At 44.6% G+C, this 21385-nt stretch overlaps 6 protein-coding genes across 6 annotated transcripts; 4 read left to right on the top strand and 2 right to left on the bottom strand.

The window, feature by feature from the left end:
- Positions 1-1874: 1874 nt before the first annotated feature.
- On the top strand, positions 1875-6471 carry PCOAH_00036330 (Coatomer alpha subunit; the record flags this gene model as incomplete). Its single annotated transcript, XM_020060424.1, has 5 exons — positions 1875-4917; positions 5036-5790; positions 5926-6067; positions 6181-6326; positions 6436-6471. The coding sequence occupies 5 exons, from the start codon at positions 1875-1877 to the stop codon at positions 6469-6471; spliced, it is 4122 nt and encodes a 1373-aa protein (XP_019915684.1).
- A 1116-nt stretch (positions 6472-7587) lies between these two features.
- PCOAH_00036320 (Uncharacterized protein) lies at positions 7588-8247 on the bottom strand (the record flags this gene model as incomplete). Its single annotated transcript, XM_020060423.1, has 1 exon — positions 7588-8247. The coding sequence occupies one exon, from the start codon at positions 8245-8247 to the stop codon at positions 7588-7590; it is 660 nt and encodes a 219-aa protein (XP_019915536.1).
- A 1506-nt stretch (positions 8248-9753) lies between these two features.
- PCOAH_00036310 (Translation initiation factor IF-2) lies at positions 9754-12675 on the top strand (the record flags this gene model as incomplete). Its single annotated transcript, XM_020060422.1, has 1 exon — positions 9754-12675. One exon carries the CDS (start codon positions 9754-9756, stop codon positions 12673-12675), a length of 2922 nt encoding a protein of 973 aa, XP_019915987.1.
- Positions 12676-14006: 1331 nt separating this feature from the next.
- On the top strand, positions 14007-17191 carry PCOAH_00036300 (Uncharacterized protein; the record flags this gene model as incomplete). The annotated part of the gene is made up of 16 exons (XM_020060421.1): positions 14007-14086; positions 14206-14314; positions 14481-14672; positions 14795-14928; positions 15052-15103; positions 15191-15329; positions 15452-15527; positions 15639-15684; positions 15807-15856; positions 15964-16003; positions 16111-16182; positions 16292-16354; positions 16479-16686; positions 16767-16849; positions 16962-17018; positions 17144-17191. The coding sequence occupies 16 exons, from the start codon at positions 14007-14009 to the stop codon at positions 17189-17191; spliced, it is 1449 nt and encodes a 482-aa protein (XP_019915832.1).
- Positions 17192-17607: 416 nt separating this feature from the next.
- Positions 17608-18939, bottom strand: PCOAH_00036290 (Zinc finger protein; the record flags this gene model as incomplete). Its single annotated transcript, XM_020060420.1, has 2 exons — positions 17608-18752; positions 18825-18939. The coding sequence occupies 2 exons, from the start codon at positions 18937-18939 to the stop codon at positions 17608-17610; spliced, it is 1260 nt and encodes a 419-aa protein (XP_019915924.1).
- Positions 18940-19890: 951 nt separating this feature from the next.
- PCOAH_00036280 (Uroporphyrinogen decarboxylase) lies at positions 19891-21254 on the top strand (the record flags this gene model as incomplete). Its single annotated transcript, XM_020060419.1, has 2 exons — positions 19891-20062; positions 20176-21254. The coding sequence occupies 2 exons, from the start codon at positions 19891-19893 to the stop codon at positions 21252-21254; spliced, it is 1251 nt and encodes a 416-aa protein (XP_019915539.1).
- Positions 21255-21385: the final 131 nt, after the last annotated feature.

Below are 21385 nucleotides of genomic sequence, written 5' to 3'. Positions count from 1 at the left end.
AGTTTTTTTCCTTTTTCCTTTTTCCTTTTTTCTTTTTTCTCCGCCCGCGTATGAGAGGAGAAATATTACCCCCATTTTGGTCAGCACAAATTGGCCAACACAGGACTTGTTTTTTCTCATCACCCGACATGAACACCGTGACTATGTTCATTTGGGCCACGTGCTAACGTGCGGAATGTTAACCTCTCTCTGCAGATGAGCGCAATCGGGGTGGTTTTGTCACCCGTACCTCTGCGTCCATGCACAGTTGGGAACACACCGCGTGGGCAAACTTAAAAATAGACTTCCCGCACTGGAACAGGTGGGGATGAAGGGAGTGCAGAAGGATAACTTTTCTGTGGTGCCCAAATGGGAAGCATAAGGTATGCCCCTCAAAGGGTTCGAAATGACCATTTGGCATTTGCCCACTTAGTATTGGGGCTCCCCCTTGTTAATCCATATGTGTTGAACCTAAAATTGCTCGCTTCAAATTTGAGGCGCTTTTGTATTGGCGATGGTAGTTGCTTCCCCTTTGGCTGCCCTCTTTTGTCTTTCCCCCCGGCGCTATCACCCACGCGCGTATACTACACCGTCACTTCCATTAGTATACAACGAAGTTGTCCTCACATATTGGTGTGCCTTCTCAAATGAACAGAAAAGGAAAGACCCTCAGGAGGTGTCTTCGTATCCATGAGGGCAGAAGGAAAGACCTTTTTTGCCAAATTGGAGGGGAATTACTCATTTATTTATTTTTTTTCTTTTTTTGTTCCTGCCTGGCACAGTCTCTTTTCTTGCCGTTTCAGTTGATCGGTCAATAGGCTGCTGCCATGCCGCGCGGCCACTTATTATTTGCCTTTGTTTTGGTTTGGTTTGCTTTTTTTTTTTTTTTTTTTTTTGTTACGCGTTGCTGGACCTCAAACTGTCGACCTGTTCACACATGCCACATTCTTCCTTCGGGAGGGTTGCCCATAATACATTGCGCGATTATTATTGTGGCGCATGGTACAAGGAACGTGCATACATAAAGGTAAGGTACTCTCTCCCATCATTCGCGGTGACCCCATTGGGAGAAAAGGCATAGATAAATATTACTTTAAGTAGCAGCCTGTAGGTCGCATATATTCTCATTTTTGCTTACACCTCTATTGCGTTTTCCCTAAGTGATCTGCCCCCAAATGTTCGCGAAGAGTCATTTGCGGCACGATCGACGGACTGCTTGACCAGGCGTAGTGCATATATTCACGGCGTGTACAAAAAAAGGGAAGGGGCGCGCCGACCTCAAGTCGTTCTTAATGGGTAAGCATATGACCTTTCCACGAAGCAAATAAAACATTCGGAGCGTAGCATTGGTAAAGGGCACATGCGCTCTCTAATCATTTTAACACCCTTGCATAGTAGCATTTTTTTTTTTTTTTTTTTTTTTTTTTCCGCATTGTAATTTCCCCCTCCCCCGTTATCCGTTAAGAATGCTTGGTCCTTTATGTTCATACGTAAAGTATTCCCCTTTTCCCTTTAATGCGTGCCTAATTAAGCTTTCTAAAATTCGATTCAGTTTGTTTTTTCCTTGCGGAGCGTGCTGAGTTCCAATAGGTGGGTTGCGCGAGGAGGGTAAAAAAAAAAAATATGTTTGCATCTGCAATAGGGAGTTGCCTCCCATAAGAGGAGCTTCTTCTGACACGTGTAGCTATGCGTAGCACTTTACAAGGAGGCACCTTTTCCTGATTTTGAACCTGCCAAGGCGGTACATTTGTGTTTACTTGGGTACATGTGCGGTGGGCCGCGTTGTAGTGCCCCCGCAGGAGAGGAGCGCCAAGGGGAGTTGCGAAACAAGTGCTGATAGAAGTGCTAATAGAAGTGCCGATTGAAGTTGCTACCTGCCCTAAGAACCAATCAAGATGCTGGTGAAATGCGAGACGAAGAGCCAGAGGGTGAAGAGCATTTCCTTCCATCCGAAGATCAACCTCATCCTTGCAGGACTGCACAATGGAATCATTCAGCTATGGGACTACCGTATCGGGATTCTAATTGAAAAGTTTGAGGAGCATGAGGGGCCCGTAAGGGGCATAGACTTCCACGCCGTGCAGCCCCTCTTTGTCAGTGGAGCAGACGATTACCTAATAAAGGTGTGGAACATACATCTAAAAAAATGTGTCTTCAATTTGGTAGGCCATTTAGACTACATCAGGAAGGTGCAGTTTCATCTGACCTACCCATGGATTCTATCCGCCTCAGATGACCAGACCATTAGAATATGGAACTGGCAAAGCAGAGTCTGTATAGCCATATTGACAGGACATAACCACTACGTAATGTGTGCAGAATTTCATCCCACACAGGACCTCATCATTTCCAGCAGCTTGGATAAAACTCTACGTGTGTGGGACATAAAACTGTTGCGAGAGAAGAACGTCATATTGACGAGTGAAAATGCGGTGAGCGATTTGCCATATGGATTATCGAAGGGCCTTTACAACGCGGATGTGCTGGCCTCATCTGGAGATAACCAAATGGGCATGCATTCCTTTGTCCCGAATAATCAGCACCTGCAACAGCTTCAGCAGCAACAGAACAACAATAACATGTTTGGCGCATCGGACGCCATTTGTAAGTTCGTTCTGGAGGGTCATGAGAAGGGAGTGAACTGCTGCACTTTTCACCATAGTCTACCCATCATTGCATCTGGATCAGATGATAAGCTAGTAAAATTGTGGAGGTATAATGATAACAAGTGTTGGGAGTTGGACACCCTGAGGGGTCACTTTAACAACGTGTCCAGTTTAGTTTTCCACCAAACGAATGACGACTTATTGTTAAGTAACAGTGAAGACAGAACCATCCGAATATGGGATATCACCAAACGGGCATGTATTCATACGTTCAGGAGAGAGAATGACCGTTTTTGGATTCTGTCCTTTAAACCCAACTCCAATTTAATTGCTTCGGGGCATGACTCAGGGATGGTCATATTCAAATTTGAGAAGGAAAAATGCCCCTTCGATAAATGTGGAACTGTCTTGTTATACGTGAAGGAGAAACGGATTTATGCTTACGACGTGAGGAGTGACAGACACACTTGTTTGTGTCCCGTCAGGAAGAATGGCAACGCGATGGTGTCTGGGTATCACAAGTTGATATACAACCAATTCTGCACCACGCATGTGATGCTTCTTTTTGTGTACAAGGAGGAGGATCATTTTTCCTTCGACCTGATCGTTTGTGACACGGTTGGGGAAGGTAGCGGGGCCGGTCGTGCGGGCAACGCGTCTCTCTCCAGGGGAGGCATGATGGGGGGGATGACCTCAGCGTCACCAACGTCACCTCCTGCATCACCCTCCGGATTGCACTTCTTCAAATCATGGGCGAAGCACTCCAGTGCGAATAACGCAAATGTGTCCCCACAGAAAAACATCCAAGCGGGGAGAAACCCAGAAGAGTTCAACCCGGACAGTGTAAAATACCTGATCAAAAATAAGCACTGCTCTTCTGTTTCATTTTATACGAGAAATAAGTACCTCCTTGTGGAGAAGAGAAGTGGCAACTACGTCTTGAGCATTCAGAACATACCAGAAGATAACACCTCCAAACGGGTGGAGGTACCCTTCAAGGTGGAAGCAGTCTACCCCCTGAATAATAACAAGATAATCATCCTTTCGGAGAGCAAAATATACCTATACGATATAAGCGTAAAAAAGGTCCTAAACGAAATGAACCACACGGATACCATCATTTCGGTGGAAATACTTAAGGACCACAATATTGCCTTCGTGTTTAAGTATAACGTTGTTCTGACGACGATCGATCTGGTTCACCTATGCACAGTGCATGAGTACATTCGTGTTAAAAGTGGGGTCTGGGATGAGGAAAACAAAAATGTCTTCATCTACAATACACTTAGTCATTTGAAATATATAATGATAAATGGAGAGAAGGGACTAATCAAATGTTTGGAAGAACCTGTGTACCTTTTCAAAATATACAACAACAGATTATTCTACCTTACGAGGAAGCAGGACGTGGTCAGTGAACCGCTGAACGACACGGAATATCTGTTTAAACTGTCCCTTGCGAACAATGATGAGCAGAGTGCTTACCATTATTTAGACATACAACATAAAGGAAACACCTTCTCTAATGACCACCACAATGAGGGAAAGAAAAAACTCTACTTCAGTTACAACCTTATAGGGTATATTAAAAAGAAGGGGTTCGCAAATTTGGCAGTACAAATGGTCAACAACAATCATACCCTTTTTAATCTGTCCATTCAGTTGGGACATTTGAATAACGCCCTCAAGGCAGCCAAAAAAATTAATAAGACGCACATTTGGAACCTTCTAAGCGTTCATGCATTATTACTAGGCAATTACGATATCGCAGAATATGCCCTGGTGAGGATGAAGGCCTACGACAAGCTCTCCTTTCTCTACCTCTTCAGTGGCAACATTGAAAAATTGAAAAAAATGCAAAATATTGCCATCATAAGGGGAGACCTAATCTCCATTTTTCTGAATTCATTATACTTGGGGGACATACAACAGAGGATAAACGTCTTTGTTGAACAAAACCAGGTGAACTTAGCTTGGGCCTGCTCCCAACTGTACAACATTCCCATTAACTTATCAGAGAAGAATTTCGACTTTGACGTAAATGAGTGCACCTACTGCCCGGAGAAGTCCTTTTACCTGTCCCCCCCTATACCCATTGTGAGGGTTGACAGCACCTTCGGGCAAAAGAAAAACCTATCAATGGAACAGTCACCAGAACAGATGGGTTTGTACAAAGAGGCGAAGGATGTCCCCCCCAAGTGGGGAACGCCAGCCGCGTGGAATGGATCCTACAACTGGCCCGTCATCAACCTCGAGAAGACATTCCAGGCTAGAGACGACCCCAGTGGATCCGCACCCCAGGGGTTGAAGAAAAAAGCCCTGGCCAAGTCAGGTAAGGAGCAGGTCATCCTACGATTGCATGCTTCCCTGTTTGACCGTTTGATCGTTTGATCGATTGATCGTTTTACCGTTTGACCGTTTGATGATTTATTTTTCTCCCCCCCTTGCAGACCAACGAAGCAACGCATCCGATGAAGACGACGTGTGGAAAGACGAAGTCAACGACGAGGACATCATAAACATCGACTTGGACCTGGAAGACCACAAAGAACTACTAAGCAAGAGTGCAGCCACATCTGTGAGGAGTACCAAAATCGAGCGCGCAGATAACCTCTACGAAGTTATGGCCAAAAAGTACGGACGAATCATGGACCACATAAGGACGGGAAATATAACCAACGCACTTAACCTTATTTCCAAAAAATACGGCATCGTTGATATGAAGCCATTAAAAGGAATTATAAAAAATGTATACATTTCGACGTATGCCTATCTGACCCCCATCCCGAATTACGTTCCGTTGAAGATACCGATAAACACAAATGAGGAGACAACAAATACGAACGTATACATCAATCAGCACTTCCTTTTCAACCAAATTAAAAAGGCACACAAATTAGTGACCCTGGGAAAATTTTCTACAGCTTTGAGCCTCTTCAGGAGCACCCTCTACCACATGATATTTGTAACCCCTGCTGATAAGGACACAGAAATGAATGAATACCTGCATATGTGTACTAGCTACATTTTAGCCATGAGATTAGAGGAGGAGAGGAATGCCACTGCTACGGAGGACCCAAGGAGGAGCCTAGAATTGATGGCCTACTTTACTTGCTGTCCTATGCAGAACTCACACTTGTACTTAGTCCTCAGGAGAGGCATGGGTCTCGCGTGGAAGGCACAAAACTACGTCACGGCTGGATCGGTAAGACACAACCCAGAAGCGGGGATTTACCACATCCTCCACATCTCTTTGCACTACTACGTCACCACTATATTACCACTACGTCACCACTATATTACCACTACATCATCGCTATATTTACCCCCCCCTGTGCAGTTCGCCAAACGGCTGATAAACGGGAACTACGAAAGCATCAAAGGCTCCGAGGAAGAAATCGTTAAGGCGAAGAAAATTCTGCTCATGTGCGAGCAGAAAAGCACGGAACAGCACAGCATTGACTACGACCCGAACGATTATCGTAAGGACAGCAGCATGGAAAAAAAAAAAGAAAAACTGCCCCCCCTCAACAGTAAGATGGAAGCACATGGGTTAATAACCATACCTTCTTATGCCCCTTTTTTATCCCCACAGATAACATGAGAGTATGCAGCGTCAGCTTAACGAGGATCAAGCCGAATGAGGAAACGGTCTGCTGTCCCTTTTGCCAGTCCGTGTCGAAGCGAGAGTATACGTCCAAGATGTGCCCGAACTGTTTGATCGCGCAGCTGGGCAAAAAGGTAATGTGGCAACACCCACCTGTGATATGATTAGCAAAGGAGAACGTTTGTTTTAGTGCACCCAGAGATGGTGCCACATGTGGTGTATCTTCATTCGCCTCCTTTTTAGGCCCTCGGATTTGACTTCCTAAACAAGAACGCATGATCAAGGTGTTAGCGTGTTCTTTGCTTTGCCTCATTGCAGTATCATCTGGGTGGAGATTTACCAGTTGTATGAGTAACCAACTGTGTCACTACTTCTTTAACCAACGGGCGCACCCCACCTCAACATCGCAGAAACGTCACACAAAGGAGAAATAAAGAAAGAGTACAAGCTATTCCTCACATTAGCTTGACGGATGTATATACCCTAGGAATGATTAATTAAAGACGAGGCGTCCTGGCAAGTGGGTAATTCGCCATTGTAACTTTTTCATTGCGTACATGCAGCTCACATTGCCGTCTATTTTTGCAGCCCAGATGATGCTTCATGTTACCGTGTGGTGAATAATTCCGCTGGGTTGCATCCCCGTGCGTTTCTTTGTTAATCTTGGCGCGATTCTATTGCATGAGCAGTTTTGCGTCCCCTCGTAGTTACCTCTACGTGTACTATACTATATAATATATTAAACTGATTTCCACGTAACTATGGAAAAAACGCGCACCTCTACATTGGCTCATTTGTCAACCACTGGAGAAAATTGCAATGAATGCAGCACCTACGTTAGTATACACTGTTAACCGTTTTGTGGTTTCGGGGAAGGCCCATTGGGAATAGGACCCCCATGAGTGTGGGACTCCGTGTTGCAAAGAGTGCTCTGCACTGGAGAGAGGTTTTTAAAAAGGGAGCCCTCCTTTGGGGGGGAGGTCCACGCGGGAGGTAAGAATCAACGCGGCAAAGTTAGCACTGCAATGATGGTGTGGAAAAAGGGAAATTGGGGAATACCCCCAGAAGTGACAAACCTACTGACAGGGTTAAGTGCCTTGGGGGGAAGACGCAATTTAAAAAAAAAAAAAAAAAAAAAAAAAAAAGGCCACCGGTTGGACAGGAAGCAGAGGGAATTTCCGTTCGGTGGAGTCAGGATCATCTGAGGATGATAACTCACAAGGGGGATGGAAAAAGCATCGCTTTTGTTAACCACCCATATGGTGTCCTCCCTCCATGGGTGTTCCCCTGTTGGTAACCAGTTGCTAATGAGTTGCTTACCAGTTGGTAATTTTCTGCACGTCATGGGTGAAGTGCTTACCCTGTGCTATGGGATGTTATTTGACAATGCTCCAGTCACCCCTCGAAGCAGTCCTGCGGCACCACGTCTTGCAGCTCGCCACTGTCGTACATGCTCTTAATAATATCGTGGCCGCCAATCAACTCCTTGTTTATGTAGAGTTGTGGGTAGGTGGGCCAGTTAGAATAAACCTTCAGCTCATTACGCACGTCTTGGTCTTGTAAAATATCAAAGGTAGTGTACTTTATCTTACAACTATTTAGCATAAACACAACTGCGTTACTGAATTTACATTGGGGGAAAGTTTTGCTTCCCTTCATGAAGAGGATAATTTTGTTGCTCCCTATTAAATGTTCTATTTTTTTCACGGTGTCTGATTTTTCAGTGGAGTTACCTTCCCCAGTTTGTGTAGCCTCCATGGGGGAACCTCCCTTTTGAATATACTTCCTTATGAAGGACGTAACCGTTGAGACATTGCAATTGGTAAAGTTTTTTATGAGCTGGCCATTCTCATAAAATTCAAATATTCCGCTTTCATTGTTTCCTTCTTTTGGACTAGCCACGTACACTTCCAACATGGGGCAATCTTCTACCATGGCTTGGCAAACATCCATGTGTAACTCGTATTCTTTTTCTTTGCTCGACTTGAGGTAGAATAGCTTCTGTCCATGTCCCTCCACGCACTTGTCCTTTTCCTCTTCCTTAATGAAGTTCATTGTGCTAGCTATTATGTTGGATTTTTTTTTTTTTTTGACTTCTCAACGTGGAGAAATTGCAAACAGAAAATATTTCAAACTGATCAAATTAGCAACCGCGCGGGAAACAACGGAATGTTTTTCTCAAATGGATGATCCTCTGATGGAATGTGGTGAACAAAAAAGGAGAAGCCATATGGGGAGGAATTTATTTTTTTTTTTTCGCTGAAGAGGACTTCCTACCATGCAAAGTTGTTGTTAATTGATGACTGTACGCAGAAGGATTTCGATACGCACACAACATGGGTAAGCCATGCTACATATGATAAGCCAGTAGAACTAGACCAAACAGTATTTGCCAAAGCGCGTGATCCACTAAGTTCCAAAGCGGCTTAGAGCAGCTCATACGTGAGGAACCGCCTTTCCCAGTCTGCGCGAAAATTATTTTCCCCCTTTTATGTAGTGAATTTTTTAAATAGATTTTCCCGTATGCTACGTTCCAGTGAAGTTAAAAAAAAATCCTAATTGTGGAACAAAACAAAAAAAAAAAAAACGTGTAGTGTTATTTCTCTACCACGTATGCCGCAATCCGGTAAGTTACCCGTATTCCCCGTAGGCGTTCGTTCGTGTAGGCACTTGCTCCGCCGTTTGCATACGCGTGGCATATGCAGGGTATCCATACGCCCCCGATGGTACACCGAGGTGACAGAAAAAATTAAATAAAGGGGACCTCCCGGCTGCCTGAAAAATGCATTTCAAGAGGAAAGGCGGAAGAGGGAAGAACGCAGGGCGCAGATCATAAAGCGGCACTTCAGTATCGCGAGTCCCTTTTTTATTTTTTTTTTTTAATCCAGCTTTTTGTAAACTGCGAAAGGGAAGCAAGTTCTCACAACGCAAAAAAGAAAAAAAAAAAAAAAAATGAAAAAAGGCAAAGTTAACTAACCAAACAGTTAAACTAAAAGAAGGCAAAACTTAAGCCATCATCACCCAACCTTTGCGAAGCCTTTTTTTTAGTGATGGGCGAGGCGACCCGGCAAATGGGAAAAGTGGGCCACCGTAAAGGCTGAACAGGTAGAAAAGTTCCTCCTCCGTTGGAAACTTCCAGAGCAGTTCAAACGGTTAAAAGGGCAGGAGAAGCAACAGTGGTGAAAAAGCAACCGTTGTTGAAGCTACCGACGTTGGAGCTCCCCTGGAAGAGGATTCACCAGGGAAAGCCCAACCTGTGCACATAGAACTCCACGAGAGATGTAATTCCCACCGATGCGGAAGAGCAACTGTCACACCATCTTGCAACTGCAAAGTTTGGGATTCACCACGCAAAAGGGGAATGAAAGTTTGCCCTTCGACTAGGAAAGAGCGAAAAGACGAGGGAAGGAAGCTGTAAACGGGGAGAGAACTTTTAAGTGGAGTTCCCAAACGAAGAATTCACACCCCCCCTCTGCATAGGCAACTAGTGTATGCTATATCCCCATATATATACACACATATATACGCACACCAGTTCGGTCCGCTACGAATCTTCCCAAAATGAGCAAAAACAAAAAGGGGAAGAAGAAGGACGACTTGGATGCGATCCTTGCCGAATTCGGCTTTGACGAGAAGCGCGAAGATGAAGTAAAGGGCGAGAAGGAAAAGGGAGTAGCAGAAGCCAATGGGGAAGCAGGTGGTGCAGTTGCCCCTGCTGGGGCTGAGGAAAACGAAGCGACCAAAATGTCCAAGTCGAAAAAGAAAAAGGAAAAGATGAAGCAGAAGAAGGAGCAAATGAAGAGCAAAGAAAATGAAGAGGAGGGACAGGAAGAAGGAGAGGCGAAAAAGGGAACGGCCGAGCAGGACGCCGATGCGGCTGATGCCAATGATGACGCTAATGATGCTGCAAATGACGCTGCCAAGAAGAACAAAAAAAAGAAAAAGAAGGACAAGGAGAAAGTGAAGGAACAGAAGGGCACGTCAGGAATGTCCGAAATGGCCAAGGCAGCGGCGGAAAGACTCAGACTACTAAAAGAATATGAAGAAAAAAAAAGGGAAGAGGAAAAAAGAAAACAAGAAGAGGAAGAAGAAAGAATTAGAAAGGAGGAGGAAGAGAAGGAAAAAAAACGATTAGCTAAATTGGAAAAAAAAATGCAGTTAAAAAAGGAGGGAAAATTGTTAAGTGCAAAAGCGAAGGAAGAAAAAAAAAAAAAAGAATTGTATTTGAAAACGCTGAAAGAGTCGGGGGTGCTGATCGAACCGAAGGAAAAAGCCAAAGCGGAAATCATCAACATTGACCTCAACAAAACGAAAGCTTTCCTAAAGAAGAAAAAGAACAAAACAAATGCTAACGCGAGTGGAAGTGGAAATTTGAATAATAACGCGGAGGGGACGGGAGGTAATACACCGGAAGGAAGTAAGCTCGTTGATGCGCTAGCTAAGGAAGACCCAAAAGAAATTGTCCTGGACGACTGGGAAGACTTCCTCAACGTGGATGAAGAGAGCAAAAAGGAAAAACAGTCCAACGAAAAACAAACTAATGAGAAGACAGATAAAGAGAGGAACAAATCAAAGGAAGCCAAAGGAGCAGACGGGAAGAAGGGCACAAAGGCGGACGCACTTAGCACCAAAAAAGGAAAAAAAAAAACAGAAGCTAGCAAAAGTAATAGTAACGAGAAGAACAAGAACGCCCATGACGACTCAGACGATGAGAGCGAATATCGGTCAGCCATTGTGTGTATATTAGGTCACGTCGACACGGGAAAAACGAAACTACTAGACAAACTACGACATACAAATGTGCAGGACAATGAAGCGGGAGGAATTACGCAGCAAATCGGAGCTACCTTCTTCCCAAAGGATGTCCTAGATAAGGAAATAAAAAAAGTAGATGAAAGTATTAGGTGCATGTCGAAGGGAATTATGATTATCGACACCCCGGGGCATGAGTCCTTTTACAATCTCAGGAAAAGAGGCTCCTCTTTATGCGATATAGCCATTTTAGTGATTGACTTAATGCACGGATTGGAGCAACAAACGAAGGAATCCATTCAAATATTGAAGCAAAGGAATTGTCCTTTCGTTATTGCACTGAACAAAATTGACAGACTTTACATGTGGAGCAAAAATGACTGGTCTCCATTTAACTACACGTTTAAAAAGCAAAAGGAAAACACACAAGATGAGTTTAAGGATAGGCTACAAAATATTCTTAATGAGCTAGCCGAACAGGGATTGAATTGCCATCTCTATTGGGAAAACCCCAACCCGAGGAAATATGTTTCCATCGTACCGACAAGTGCAATAACTGGGGAAGGAATTGCCGACCTGATTATGATTTTAGTAAAACTGACGCAGAACTTTATGCTGAAAAATATTGAATACCATGATAAATTAGAGTGCACCGTTTTGGAAGTAAAAAATATTGAAGGGCTAGGAACAACCATCGATGTAATTCTCACTAATGGGGTTCTTAAAGAATCGGATACCATCGTCCTGTGTGGTATGAACGGACCCATCGTCACAGTTATTAGAGCGTTGCTAACCCCACAACCGTTAAAAGAGCTAAGAATAAAAAACGAGTATGTGCACCACAAGTCGATTAAGGCATGCATTGGAGTGAAAATCTCTGCCAACGGATTGGAAGAGGTCCTCTGTGGTACTTCCCTCTTCGTTGCCAACAATACGAACGAAATTGAGGACTACAAAAAGAAAGCCATGACAGACGTTTCGGACGTCTTCAATCATGTAGATAAAACTGGAGTAGGTCTCTACGTTATGGCTAGCACGCTTGGTTCATTAGAAGCGCTACTCATATTTTTAAAAGATTCGAAGATACCCGTTTTTGCAGTCAACATTGGAACAGTGCAAAAGAAAGACGTAAAAAAAGCTAGCGTCATGAGGGAAAAGGGAAAACCTGAATACTCAGTCATCCTCGCCTTTGACGTTAAAATCGATCCGGAAGCAGAAAAGGAAGCACAAATTTTAGGCGTCGAAATTATGCAGAAGGATATTATTTACCACTTGTTTGATGCTTTCACAAGTTATATTAAAAAAATTGAGGAAGAGAAAAAACAGAGCAAATTGACGGATGCTATTTTCCCATGCGAACTGTCCATTGTTAACGACTGCGTGTTTAATAAAAAGGATCCCATCGTCATTGGGGTTAAGGTTGACTGTGGAATACTAAAAATTGGGACACCATTGTACATCCCTGAGAAGAGCCTAAAAATAGGAAATGTCGTTAGCATTCTCTTGAACAAAAAAACTTGTGAAAAAGCAAAAAAGGGAGACGAAGTTTCCATTAAAATTTGTGGCGAACCACATATCACCTTCGGAAGACACTTTGATTTTAACCAAAAGATTTACAGCAAAATTACTAGGGAGAGTATTGACGTGTTGAAGGAGTACTTTAGGAGCGAGTTAACTATGGAGGATTGGAAATTAGTTGTGCAGCTTAAGAAAATCTATAACATTATCTGACCACGCGGATATTAGACAGCACGCACGGAGCACACATACGGGGGGCTACTTAAAAGGTCGGCGTGCACCCCGATTGTTACAAACCCCCATATAATTGGTCACGTGGGTGTGCCTATTTGTGCGTCGATACGTGTGCCCATCCAATGTGTCCAAACATGTGTGCACCCCTTGTGAGAACTGCCTTTCTCTTCTTTCAGTGCACCACTGCATGAGCAACTCCCCTTCACTTCCTTTTTATCACGTCGAAAAAAAAGGCCTATTTGAAATATTACCATATGTGCTGTATTCATTTGCGTCGCTGCATGTGGTTGTGTCATTGTACCATTTTTAAAACGGAAAAAGTTAACATTTGAAAATTTTTTAAATTCACATTTTTAATCAAACAAAGGTGGGTAACCCTTTGGAGGATTCCCTCGAAAAATGCACAAACGGGATGGTAGGCCCTTCGAAATTTTCTCAACAGGGGGATGTCACACACCGAGCGTTGCAATGGTTTAAACTACTCGATTAATTGTATTTATCTACTTGCTTTTTTTTTCTTTTAAATGGGGAATGTTAGAAGGTTCTCCGTCCAGTCTGTCTGCCTGAACAGGTCAGGTAAAACAGTTCAAATGGTAAATGCGGAACAAAAAAAAAAAAGCATGCAGGGAAGAGCAAATAGGTGAATTGTGTACCGAAGGAAACCTAGCGAAAAGTTTCTACAAAATGGGGAGGACGTTAAAAACGAGTGGAGACTGCTCTGAGGTTCACCATTCCGACATGTCGTTACGTAAAAATTAAATGTACTCGTACGCGTTTAAAACGAAAGGGTGCCCCAAAATTTTGGCAGTAATTTTTTTTGTAGAAAAACATAATCGATTCCCCTTCACGTGATACATGTTCCCATGTTATTTTGCAGCGCGGTTGGAATAGGCAGTCCAGCTAGCTCTCTCTCCACAAAGACCGGTGAAGCGGTCGCTATTGTGGCTGTCCCCGAGGTGGCCTTCTCCACAGGCGCATACTCATAAGGGTGGACACCGTTGGAAGGAAGCATAATAGGAACAGCCACATGGCGAATCCCGTAGCGCAGTGCACAAATTTAAGAGTGCCCTCACTTAAGCCAAATCGGTTGAGTCCCATCTAAAGAGTATTTTCCCCCCGTGTGTGAACACATTTCCGCCAAAAGAAAGGCTCCCATTTTGAAGGACCGCCACATGGACACCCCCCCACGTGGTGCTAATCTCCTCCCGTCAATCCCCAAAATAAGCGACATTTTTTCCTTAACGCAGTCATTAACACGTAAAGAAAAGCTGCACGGGAGCCAATTCTGCTGAACTTGAACTTGGGCCGAAATGGATTTTACGGATGTGGACTTCTTCACTCATGTGAGTGGTCTCCGGGGTGGGGGGGTCCTAGACATATATTCCAAGGGGTATGAAAGAAAGAAAAAAAAAATCCAAAACGTAACACAACAAAACGATCGTGCCAAACCCCGCTTGGAAATGCCCCCCTTTTTTCAAAAACGCTGCTACTTTGATGTCTTCCCCTTAGATGGTTTGAGTGCCACAAGAGCCTGGTCTCGATCAACCTCTACCTCCACCGCAACAGTGACATGATCGACACCATCGGGGATGAGCGGGTGGACGCCCTGGTCGGGAAGGTACCGGGAATAACCATCTGAGCAGTTCATCAGTTGATCAGTTGAGCATCTTTTTCTGCGATGACGTGGTGAATACTGCTATGCACACATATGTATATGTATAATTATCCCCACATGGGAAGGACTCCTTCCTTCTGCACACTTCCCCCCTTTCCCCCTTGCAAAGTTTGAAACACTGCTTAGGGAACTAATCACCACCTACTTCGTTCGATTTCTCCACTCGGAAGAACTAACAAAGTGCAGTAAAGACAAATTATTGGAACGAGAAGTGGACAGAAGCGAAGTGCATGGTACCAACGGAGGTGCAAAAAACGGAGACGACACAACTGCGCAGAACCGCATCTCCAGTTACATATCGGTATGGCTCTACACCCCTCATACGTACATGCCAAAAGGGAAAACATTTCTCCTTAACTGACGCTACCCCACTGAAGCAAGAACCTCTTTCCATTTAACCCACTCTCCCCATCCACCCCCCAGATGTACCACGAAGTGACTTTACTGAATATCTTCGAAAGGCTCCTATGTGCAGATCACGCATACGACAAAATAGACAACCCCATGATAAACCTCTTCGCATATATTTATTCCAATTTGGTGGCCTTCCTCAAGAGGTAGGAGATGGGCAAAACGGTCCCCCGTCAGTGTTGAGGAGGGGGTTGCAGAGGATTGCACACTCTCAATGCGTGTGCTAAAGTTTTATTTTATTAATTTTTTTTTTTTTTTTCCCCGTTTAGCAATTCGGAGGAGTACTTTGTCAAGCCGATAAGCGAGATGTCCATAGGAGAGGTCACCAGGAGGGGGATACAAATAGCGCATCATTTCTTTGCCCCTCTCCGCATCAATATATGAGTCCCCCCCACCACCCTCCTGCAGATGCTGAGGGAAGAAAACGACAAATCGCAAAGCATAGACAGACTGAAAATATACGTCAGCGTTGTCAACGCCCTGCGGAACATAACAGACAGGATTCATCTGCTAAACAACACAGTCATGAATAAGATAGTGGACTACGGTTAGCGGAGGACGGAGAAGCAGGGCATTCTCTTTCGCTTCCTTCGAACGAACTTTTTTTCTCACGATGCTTTATTGAAGTGGATATAATAAAGGATACGCACCCCCTCCTCCCCTCCTCAGACATTTTGCTAATTCTAATTCCTCTCCTGGAGAAGAGACCGTGGGAACATGGCAACTACGTGTTTGAAGGGAATGAGTAATTTGATACCTACAGGTGGTCTACTTAAGCGCACTGATGAGTACACATCTATATATACACGTTAGTATGTGCGTAATTGACACCCCTTTTGGGTTACTCCACACGCAGGTGGGTAAAACGGGAAGGCAACACCCTATGTACAATTGAGAAACAGGTAGAGGCAACGAAAAGGAAGAAGTGCAGATAAGGAATTGTAATCTTTTTCTATTTCCACATTCATATGGCAAACATATCTTCTTCACTGAACTGCACATTGCGTCTACCCCCTCCCCGAAGCTGTGGCTGATACTGTACACCCTGATATTGACTAAGGACTGTCAAGAAAAGTAAAAAAAAAATCACTGAGCGAAGGAGTTCCAAACTGGAGTGGTCCTTATTAGACAACCACTTGTGTCGACATGAATTGTTCTTCCCTTCTTTGCACACCCGACAGGTACGAAATGACCAACTATAGGAGGAACAACATTTTGAAGGTACACATGGGGTGTATATCGTTTGGGTGTGCAGTTAGACCCGTCTCGTTTGCTCCACTGCATCCATCTCATCGTGTCTATCCCACCGGTTCTGTCCCCCCTGTCAGCTCCGAAAGTACATGAACGAGCCCCTGCACGAGCAGCTACCCCCCATGAAGACGCTGCACACGTTCATCGAGGTAAAGCGGGAACCGAAACCAAGGAAGAGAGGCAGACAAATGGACAAGCAAACGAACTGATGAACGAACAAACCAAACTGCAAGGCCATCCCCTCCTCACCGCCTGCAGCACCTGTACATTTCCAAGAGCGTCTTCCCGGAAAACAAAAACTCCTACCTGATCATCGACGTGGTGAGTCATTCCCTCAAAAGAAAAAAAAAGGGGAATGAAAAAATGGCTGATCATCCTGAGGAAAAAAATAAAGTTTGTCACTTCATCGTCACGTCATCGCCGCTCCCCTGTTCACCCTGTGCAGGTGCCGGAAATCTTCGAAGAAATCAAAGAGGACGTGCTGAAGAACAAAAGAAGATTAGCGTCCCTCCTGAGCAGCGTCACCATCGAGAGGGACCTTTTGGGCAGCATTTCTGACATGTACCTGTCTGTGTATGAATTTGACCAGCAGACTGGGGGAGGTGCAAAGAAGGGTAACACTCCAAAGGGGAAAAACGCAACGACGGAGGGAAGTACCTCAGACGCGCCGAAAAACGTATACCAACAGGACAACACTACCCCCTCGCGCATTCACGTCCCAACCCAATTTCAGACACCCAGGGCGGTTCTCACTCGAGTGACGAAAAGGGCGAAGCAAAGGAGGAGTCTTTCCTCTGCGATAGCTGCAAGGAGATTGTAATTAACAAAATGGGGGGGAAAAAAATCCTGTACATGGAAAAAAAGACCATATTTCATCCTTTCGTCATTTCCGTGGCCAATTTTCTCCCCACTTTTTTCCCACTTTCAGGCCGAATTGCAATGCTCGCAATGCAAACGGGCGTACTACTGCTCGAAGGAGTGCCAGGTGGGTTTCGTCCACATTAAAGTGGGCAACTTTGTGTAAAATAATAAAGCACAGATATTTCGTCCTTGTCTATATGGCGTTTCTCCCCCTTTTTGTTCCCTTTTTTCCGCCATGCCACGGGGCAGATGAAGGACTGGTTTCACCACAGAGAGGTCTGCTCATACGTGACATAACATCGACCTGCAATTTCACGAAAACAAGAAGAGGTGGAGCAGCGGCATACCCGAAGTTGGTCCTTACATGAACAGTCAGAGACAAGATAATGCAAATATGATGCAAGGTGCGTCAATGTTGGAGAGGGATGAACGCTGCTGTGCGGGTAGCCACTACGTCCAACCGCACACCCCATGGATTAAAAAGGGAGGGCACAAAAATGTATGCGCAGTGTGTGTAAGTGGTGTGCGTGTGGGGGAACAAAACCACACAGACATGTAGTGGGTAGTACATATGCGCCAAACAGCGCGTAGAAACGATCAACTTTTCACACAACTATTTTCTCACAAAGGGAATGCTGAACAAAAAAAAAAAAAAAAAGAAACTTTGGGCACACTGGTCGGTACGCTGGTAGGTAGGCTGGTCGGTACGCCACTCAAACAACTTCACCACGCGCGTTAAGACAGTTGACAATGTTGGTCCTGCAGATGGGGCACGCTTGGCTTTTGTACAGCCACTTGGTAAGGCAACCCACATGGAAGAAGTGGCGCTTGTCACACGGCATCATCATGACGTCATCGCTACGCACGTAGTTCATCATGCATATGGAGCAGATCTCTTCATCGTCCTCATGGGCATCATTGTAACTTTCGTGGTAACCCTCCTCCTGGTCGTTCTCCCGTCCTAGGTGTGAACTGTCTACCTCATTCGATGCGTCCTCCGAGTTAGGGATGGGCACTTTCCCTGGGGTTCCACCATCGGCAAAGTCAGAATGTTCATTTGGGTCATTACTTCCGTTAAGAGGATTTAGCATCTCCCTCAATGGGTCATCTACAAGGGGGGGTGTATTTCTCACGCTGAAAGAATCCCTGAGTTTTTTTTTTTTCTTCTTCTCCTCCTCTCTGTTGTCCTTCCTCTGCATGACCCTCTTGACCTTATCAAATATAACTTCAAAAGATGGTTTTTTTAATTTTTTTTTTTTTTTCTGTTCATTGTGTGAATTACGCACAAAGTCTATATCGCTGTATTTTAAAACGGTCAATTTGTTTATGACATTTTCTGGCGTCGGAATGCGATCGTTTTCGTCGACGGAGAAGTTTACTATGACACAAATAATTATGGAAAGGAACAAACCCAGGGAAATGTAAAACAGAAGGGGTAGGAAGTACAAGGTTATCGTTAGGTAGTAATACAGCTTTATGAACTTCAAAGCCACGGTGCTAAAGGAGCATTTGTTTCGGTAAAAATGGAGCAGGTGAAGAGACAACAGAACCAGCAGAAAAGTTAACGAGTTAAAGAGCTTTATTAAATATATGACCAGACTTCTCATCCTTTCGTTGTTCTCTATTTCCTCTCGCTTCTTTATTCGCACAATTGTTAAATGCACATGGCAGATGCTTTTTATCCATATAGCTATCGCCAACACCCGGTTGTAGTAATCACATGGCTCACAAGGAGTTCGAAGGAAGTACAAACCCATGGTCACCATACCTACTATGCTTGCTACCAGCACCAGGTGGAGCATCATCGTCAGGTACCTGTACAGCGTCGTCTCGGGGGGACACATTTCGATGTAGTTCCCTGAGGAAAAAAAAAAAAAAAAAAAAAAAAATTTTTAATGAGAAAAAAAAATGTGCTGCGAAATAACCATACGAGTATCTCCCCTGGGGGGCACGTCTTTTTCTGGGCACTTCTCGCCCTCCATAAATAGTAGAACAAGCTTGTCTTTCTCACCGCTGCTGCTCGTGCTATCCGTGTCTTCATTCATTTTGGCTGCACGGTGCGTCGTTCTGCTTTGATCGATTTCCGTTTAGTGCAACTGATGCGAAGCGACCTAGCACCAACTTCGGAGAATGTGTTACCCAGTGGTTAATTACCCGATCCGTGTTTCCTTCGAGTTATCACAACTGGGTCTTCCACCTCTTGGTGTGTCCGTTTCTGCGTCTCCTCTTCTTCCCCTCGGCTTGACCAATTTGCCCTAAATTCATTTCTGCCCACCCCAGCAGAGTATCATTCCCGGGCACTGCAAAGCTGTGCGGTGGCTGTAACGTTAGCTCCCCAAGGCAGTTTAAGCAGGCGCGTTGGCTTGTACCTTCTCCAAGCACACCCCTTCGGCAAACGCTCAAGTGTACACATGTGCCGACAAGCTTACGCACATATTGTATGCATTCATGACCCTTCTCATGTAAGTCATTCACTTCCCTCCTCGCAAGGAATAAAAAGGAGAAGTGGAAACGTGTAGGAATTTCTAACAAGTGCGAAGTCGTAACAATTGAAAGTATGGTGGGTTAAAAAAAAACAAAAAAATGCGTAGGTGCTTGTGGTTTACTCTTGCTCAATGGTAAACGTGGCATGCTAAAATTCCCGCGCGGGGAACGGAAGGGGCGCTACACAAAAGGGGAAATGACACGGTGTAAAAGTTACGCGGTGTAAAGGCTACACGGTGTAAAAAAATTTCGCTTCGGAATGTAGCACAGTGGGTGTGGGGGGGGTGAGAACTCGTTGCAGCGACATTCACGTAGAGGTGTTTTTTTTTTTTTTTTTTTTTTTTAAATTGATAAAATTCTACATAGATTTTTTTTTGGCCCCCCAATGGAAATGTATACTCCTGTTGTATCATTGTAAATGCATTGGAAGGACGTCGCCTATGCCCCCCCTTTGGGAGTTACCTTGTTAGTCTGACCTGTGCTGGTAAATAGCCTTCGCGTGCGCCCTTAATATGAGAACAACGTTGGTGTGTGCCCTGGTTCCGTTTTTCCTGCGTGACTTTCTCTTTTTCATGCACAATAGGAAAGCACCCTTCGGCTTGTTCAGGATGGAGTCCAATGGTTTGAGCAGCGACGAGGACCGGATGGAGGTCTTCCTACGACCGGACAATAGCAAGTACCAAGGTATATCTGACCAAGCAGTGCGATGTGTGTTGCGCTTTCCTGTATGTTCACCCATATGAAGCGCGTCTCCTCCTTAATGACCTATTTTCACCACCATTGTATTACCATCTCAGCGTTTGGCCGGCCGAAGAACGACCTTGTGCTCCGCGTCATCGAGAACAAGGAGATGGGAAAATCGCTGGAGAGGATCCCCGTGTGGTTCATGCGGCAAGCGGGACGCTACCTGCCCGAGTACCGCCAAATGAGAACCAAACACGACTTCTTCGAAATGTGCCAGAACCCGGATCTCTCCTCCGAAGTGACCATTATGCCGCTCAAGCGATTCTCCTGTGACATGCTAGTCATCTTTTCAGACATACTGATCATTTTTGTTGCCATGGGGATGAACATCCAATTCATTGAAAATGTTGGACCGACTTTTGATAAGACCATTAACTCCTTCACGCAGTTCGACGAAGTAACTCCCCCACTGGACCAAATTATAGAAAATTTGCACTACGTTTATGACGCCATCAACCTGACCAAGCGTAAAATAAACAATGCAGTTCCCATTTTAGGGTTCGCTGGATCACCATTTACTCTCTTTACTTACCTTACGAAAAATAATAAGAGGACATATGAAGACAGCCTTAGAATGATCTATGAACGTCCAGAAGAGGTACATAAAATTTTGCTTAAGTTAAGTGAAGTGTGTGTAAGTCACCTAATCAACCAGATCGACAGTGGAGCAGATGTGGTACAACTCTTCGATAGCAATGCAGACGTTGTAGACACGAATTTGTTTGCCCAGTTCAGTCTGTCCTATTTAAAAAGAGTTGTTAATACGGTGAAGAAATTAAGACCTCATGCATTCATCATTTTGTTTGTGAAGGAGAATTTCCATCCAGATGTGAAGCAGCTCAACATTGATGTCCTCTCCATCACACATAAACAGCTAGCTGCTAATTCGTCTACCTTTTACTATAACCTATTTGACGGAAAAATTATCCTGCAGGGGGCTCTAGACCCACACATAATGCTCCTAAATGATGGGAATCTCGTATCGAAGTATACATCTCAGATGCTTAGCCAAATCAGCCACACGAACAAGTACATTGCTAACTTAGGCCATGGGATGCTACCCGGGTCGAGAATCGAAAACGTGCGGGCCTTTATCGACACCGTGGGGGGGTACGTCCGTTCGTACTCTTAACCACCCGCCCCGGTTCATTCTTATTTGTCCCATTTGTTTGGCCATTTGTTTAGCCATTTGTTTGCTTATTTGTTGACTCATTTGCTGTCCCATTTTTATTTATCCCAATTCAACGCGGCGACTTCACCCAA

The sequence above is a fragment of the Plasmodium coatneyi genome, chromosome 11, assembly GCF_001680005.1.
Source record: "Plasmodium coatneyi strain Hackeri chromosome 11, complete sequence".
Lineage (NCBI taxonomy): Eukaryota > Apicomplexa > Aconoidasida > Haemosporida > Plasmodiidae > Plasmodium > Plasmodium coatneyi.
The sequence above is the reverse complement of the archived record's forward strand: the minus strand, read 5'-3'. Positions and strand labels throughout refer to the sequence as shown.